This window comes from Lactuca saligna, chromosome 2 (genome assembly GCF_052625555.1).
Source record: "Lactuca saligna cultivar CGN05327 chromosome 2, ASM5262555v1, whole genome shotgun sequence".
Lineage (NCBI taxonomy): Eukaryota > Viridiplantae > Streptophyta > Magnoliopsida > Asterales > Asteraceae > Lactuca > Lactuca saligna.
In genome coordinates, this window is record NC_136418.1 from 174,649,614 (window position 1) to 174,655,642 (window position 6,029).

Below are 6,029 nucleotides of genomic sequence, written 5' to 3' on the forward strand. Positions count from 1 at the left end.
AAGTTCAGATCTACAAGCTCCAAAGCAACTAACACTTCTCAAAGAAGTTCCTTTTTCTCCAAGGTGCACCATGCATACCCCAAAGCACTTAAACGCACCTTCTTTTAGCACATAATGCTCAACTAGGGTTAGGGTTTCATGGAAGGGGTGTTGGAGTGGTGGAGGCTGAGAATGGAGTGGGTTTGGGGGAGTTAAGGAACTTAAATAGGGCTCAAAACACGAAAATAGAGATTGGACATTAATCGTGTACGCCCGTCGTACTTAGGGTGCCTCAGCACGCCCAACGTACGCCCCTCTGTACTCCTAACGTACGCCCATCATACTTGGCATAACCCAAGACCAATCAAACTTCAAACGGGAATAAGGCATTGAGGATCTCTACAATATTATCTAAATATCTTGGACTAAAAACTTCTCGAACAAAAATCCATATTTCATGCAAGAACCCGTTACCCGACCTATGACTTTTCCCGTTTTACCCTTTGATTCCAAAACACAATTCAAAGGTTTAGATATCATAACCATCATTACCTCATTCTAAAAGGTCTAAACATCTATTCCTTAAGGCCTAAAGCCTTTACACAATCAATTTCCGACCCACGATCCTGAATTACAAAATGATCCCGAACATGGTGTTACACATATGTTTTGTTGAGTTGTTGATAATGGTAGAAAAAATAAAATAAAAGTTATAGATAGTAGATGTTTGACAAAAGTAGCTGGAACCGAAAGTTGTAGCTTTTATTTGTATAATAGTTTTCGGCACAAATAACTATAAATATAGAGAATGTTAGAACGAGATGACAAAATCTAGATGTCATTCAATGGATAAAACTCTATTAATATGAGATGCTACCTTAGCATTCAATGAATTTGGAGTTTAATGGTCATTGAATTCTTCAATGAAAAAAAAGTTTTTAATTTTTAAATATACTACAAATTACATTTTGTAATATTATATTGTTGTAAGGATTATAGAAAGATGACGTGACAATGCATTGAACTCTATTGTGGATGCCCTAAGTTATAACCGATTAAGGGGGTGTTTGAGATTCTTTTTAAGTGACTTTTTGACTTTTGATTTTTTCAAAAAGTAAAAAAATTCTAAAAGATGTTTGACACTTGCAAAATGCCTTTTGAAATTAACTTTTTAGCAAAAAGGAATTGATGGTTTTCAAAAGACAAGAAATCATGATTTTTTGTGACTTTTGCCTACTTACGAGGTAAATTACCCTCAAAAATAAAAAATATTAGGCATTTTGACTCCTTAAAAATTAAAATAAAGAAGTCTTTTTGTAACTGTAAAAGAATTTTTCACTTTAAAATGACATTTTGATTTTTGTCTTTTGCCTCCTTAAAAATTAAAATAAAAAAATCTTTTTGTAAAAAAACAATCCCAAACACCCACTAAGACCTCATTGGAGCGAAATTTTATCCCACCTCTAGGTTATAATACACATTAAAAAAATAGATCAAATATAAATTTCGACAATAAATCTCTTGCCAATTCAATGATAAGTTTGCAACATAAAATACTTCAATGCTGTAACAAAGTTTATTTGGTTTAGAATACATGGAATTATATTGCATGTGGTTTTTTATGGATCAAAAAGATAAAATATAATCTACTAATCCCTTCAATGACTGGTGAGACGACCCACCTTCTTCAAGAGAGAGATTGACCTTTTCCTTAAGACTAGTTATTCTCTCTCGGATTTCTTCTCCTTCTTTTTCCACCATTACTCTTTTAATCGCCCTTTCAATCCCCACCCTGTCAAACCCATCCTCCAACAAAACACCAATCTTCCATACATCACTAACATATCTTGCATTTACTGGTTGGTCGACAAAACAAGGTGAACAAACCATAGGAACTCCTTCACATATGCTCTCCAACGTTGAATTCCATCCACAATGAGTCCAAAAACACCCGGTTGCTGGATGAGCTAGCACGTCTTGTTGAGGAGCCCATTTCACTATACGTCCCCCATCACCCACGCTTTCTAGGAACTTTTCTGGCAGTGCTTCAAGCCATTGTGAACCAGGAACTATCCCTGGTCTAACCACCCACAAAAATGGTAAGCCGATATTCGCCAGCCCATGGGCCACTTCTTGAAACTCTGACTCGGTTATAAGTGCAACACTCCCAAAACTTATGTATATCACAGACTTAGGGGCTTGGTTGTCTAGCCATGAGAGAACGCTTCGGTCTTGTTCGATCAAGCTGCTTGAGGACGCCGGGAAGTACTTGTGGAAAGGGCCTAAGGTAAAGCTCGGAATTGAAAAATCATGGGAGATGGTTTCTAGTGCAGGTTCTTCGAGTTCTTGGAAGGTGTTCCAAATGATCCCTGATGATGCCTTCATCTGGTGAAGCATGTCGGAGACAAATTCTCCCATAGATTCTGGGTTGTTGGTCATCTTTACGATGTCCTTGACTTTCATAAGTGGAAATTCCGGCACCGATGTCTCATAATTTGAATCTGGAAACATTCCTTCAAAAGTTAGGAAATTATAAATTGCATGAAGGTTAAATTAACCAGGAACCAAACCTTCTTTTGTAAGGTTAAAATAACCACTTTCAGAGGAAAAGGGTAAAGCGACATAAGCAAGGACGCAACCCAGACTGCTTGTCCGGAGCACCATCCGAGGGAGCTTAACGGAATCCGCCACGGCTTGCGTGAAGTGGAATCCGGCATCTGTTATTAGACAAGAAACCGATCCCTCACCATATTCTACCAATAACCCAGTCAAACAATCCCGAAATGGATCTTCACAGCTTCTGTTAAGATACTGGAGGATGACGCCGGCGTCTGCCTTAGTTTCCAACTCAAAGAATCGATCCGAGATAGACTTAAAGGTGAAGTGAGGATGGTTGGAATGAATGGGGGAGTTGTATTCGGTGTGTATGATGGTTATGTCAAAACCTTGGTTGTGAAGAATGTTTGCTAACTGAAGCATGGGATTGATGTGACCTTGGAATGGTAGGGGAAACAATATTATTCTCCGGCGAGTTGCCGTTGATTGTGTCGAAATGAGGATGGTATCTCTTCCATGGGTCTCCATGTGTAAGACTTGGAAGATTTTCGTGCTACAACAACACGATTTAAGTCTTTATTTATTGCTATTGGTAGAAAAATTTGTAGTTGTAGTCCTTGGTTATATGAATGCATGTTTAATTTAGTGATTTCATTTTTGTTTTTTCTTATCAAGTGCCTTTCTTAAATTAATAAGATATGCAAGTCTTTGGTAGCCAAAATGGAAGTAAAGTCAATATTCCAAATTGGAAAGATATTTTTTTCTTAGACTAATCGAAAGATTCTAGAATTTAATTTGAGTAAATTAGACGAATGGTCCATATGGTTTGGGGTTATTTGATCGTTTGGTCCTTAACTTATTTTTTTTTTAACTCGGAAGGTTCCTACTATTTGTTTTTGTTACGCGTTTGGTCCATATCTTACCTAAAAAAGATATTATTTAAATAAGAAAAAATTGTGGGATAGATTAGGTAAGGTGATGATAGTGGGGTTGGAGATGTGTTCATTTAAATAAATTAAAAAAATCAATGGCAAAATAGTTTTTTTAGGTAAGATAGGGACCAAGCGTGTAACAAAAACAAATAGTAAGAACCTTCCGAGTTAAAAAAATAAGTTAGGGACCAAACGTGCAAATTACTCTAAACCATAGGACCCACTAATGTAATTTACTCATTTAATTTTTATGGAGTTTGAAGTATAACGATCTTATAAGAAAGATTTTTAATCAAGCGGTATCCGGTGTCATTCTCATTGTTGGAGGTTGGGTTTAAGTTTCACTATGAACATAGGTGAAATAATTTAGGAGTATATTAGTATATATTTGTATTTAACATTCAAAAAAATATATAATTAAGTTTTCATAATATTTCTTTCTAACAAGCTCAAAATTTTAAAATAATTGAAACATTTAAATTTAAATTATGCTTCGTTAGAAAAAAAAAAATTCAAAATTTTAACAAAAACAATTAACCTTGATAAAAGAAATTAGGGCCATTTAAAAATAATAAAAAATATAAATTTACACCCCAATAAATATTATTGATTTTAGGGCCATTTAAAAATAATATAAAATATAAATTTATATATTGGGGTTCCGGATTTATTATTTTATTACTCTATTTTAAAAGGAGTGTTACAACCTAATTTTTTTTATCAAGGTTAATCGTTTTTTGTTAAAATTTAGACAATTTTTTTCTAACCAAGCAAAATTTAAATTTAAATGTTTAAATTATTTTAAAATTTTGAGTTTGATAGAAAGAAATATTATGAAAACTTAATTATATTATTTTTTTGAACGTTAAATACAAATATATACTAATATACTCATAAATTATTTCATCAATGTTCACAGTGAGACTTGAGGGTAACACATCGTTTAAAATGGAGTAATAAAATAATAAATCCGGAACCCCAAGATGTAAATTTATATTTTATATTATTTTTACCCTAAAATCCATATTATTGATCAGGGTGTTGGTTTCGGGGAGTCAAATAACATGATTTAGAGCCAAGGGTGGTATCATTTGGACTTAATATGAAAGGAATTATGGGAGCAGGGGTATGAAGGATAAATTATGGGCTTTATTTGAAAGGAATTAGGTGGGAGGGGCTGATAATGCAAATAAGGGAAAGTTGTTCATAACCGGGTATATAACCTTCACCATGTCACAAACCCTAACCTTAAGGAAAGGATGCAGCCACCACCACCACCCTTATGTATCCCCACCGGTGCCGCCATCCATGTACCCTGTCTTTTCGACCAGCTAGTGACCACCATGTGAGACCCTCGTCCATCACCCGCTACTTCGCCATCAGAGCACCACCGTCCTACTATTGCATTGTTGCCGTTAACCGTTGTTATTGCCGCCGTCACTCAAGACCTACTAGTTGTCACCATCGTCGTCAAAGCTGAAAACCATCGTTAATGCATCATTTTGTAGGGGATGTTGCCGATTTCTTGTGGATATCCCAATTGGAGGTGCTGACGTGTGGTGCTGTCCCACCGTGAGCTGTTGCCAAATGTCATGACCGACGTCGGTACCGCTACTACTGCCACCGTGCTCCACCAGGTAGGTGTCTACGTCCGTTTTGGTATACATAGTCTAGTGATGTTGTCGCTAATTGTGTTATGCTCATTTTCTGTTGGCCGGAGCTAAAAGGGAACCACCATGGCAACCAACCATGGTGGCTGCCACCATATACCACCACCGGTCACTAAAAGGGTGGTTGTGTGTGTTTATCTTAGTGTGTGTGTGTGTGTTATTTGGATTTTTCATTGTAAATTGTAATCGGTGTTGAAATAATATAAAGAAAACTCATAACTACTACTATGAAGTGGTGGCTGCCACTACCAGCCGCCGTGTTGGGTGGCAGTGTGCTTTGCATGTGTTTGGATTGCTATTGGGATATTTGGACATATTTGGACTTGAACCATAACCACCACCGTGAGGTGTTGGACGTTGCCATGAGCCGCCGTTGACCACCACTACCCAAGGTGGGTGGTGCCCGACTCATGAAACCCTAATGGGCCTAATGAAACCCTAACAGATCCAGAGACTTAACTATTGGGCCTAATTGGGTTGTGATGGGTTGGAAACCCTAATTAGGGTTTAGAAAACCATAATTTGGGATATATGTGCTTTGGATAGTCAGGACCTGCATTTTCAGATGACTGGATTGGAATTATGTATTAAGCCCGGCCACATTATATGTTTGATTAAAATAGATTGGTCGACTTAATGGGTTAAGTAAGACACACTTAATCCTAATTGTCATTTTATGTGAAAACCCTAATCTTGTTTGGGCCTTAAGTTGGGCCTTTCTATTGGGTATTGGTGATTAGGCTATTGATAGGCCATCCAAGAATAATCATATGGACTAACAAAAATATGGATGACACTTAGGGTAAGGCCCATTTTGGAAAATTGGGTCATAGATGGGTCATAATTGGATCTTGAGGATTATGAGAGGTTGGACCATTGGAATACCAAGTGG

General features: G+C 36.7%; 1 protein-coding gene across 1 annotated transcript; it reads right to left on the reverse strand.

The window, feature by feature from the left end:
- Nucleotides 1–1,483: 1,483 nt before the first annotated feature.
- Nucleotides 1,484–3,153, reverse strand: LOC145032882 (UDP-glycosyltransferase 76B1-like). The gene is made up of 2 exons (XM_078981840.1): nucleotides 2,550–3,153; nucleotides 1,484–2,480 (listed from the first exon to the last, which is right to left on the reverse strand). Exons 1-2 carry the CDS (start codon nucleotides 3,061–3,063, stop codon nucleotides 1,606–1,608), a joined length of 1,389 nt encoding a protein of 462 aa, XP_078837966.1. The 5' UTR covers nucleotides 3,064–3,153; the 3' UTR covers nucleotides 1,484–1,605.
- Nucleotides 3,154–6,029: the final 2,876 nt, after the last annotated feature.

What these genes read in the sequence shown, in the direction of transcription:
- LOC145032882 (XM_078981840.1), bottom strand. Translation starts at nt 3,063, where the DNA reads ATGGAGACCCATGGAAGAGATACCATCCTCATTTCGACACAATCAACG. An exon ending in TTTTAACCTTACAAAAGAAG is followed by an intron (nt 2,481 to 2,549) that starts GTTTGGTTCCTG and finishes GAATGTTTCCAG; the next exon opens with ATTCAAATTATGAGACATCG.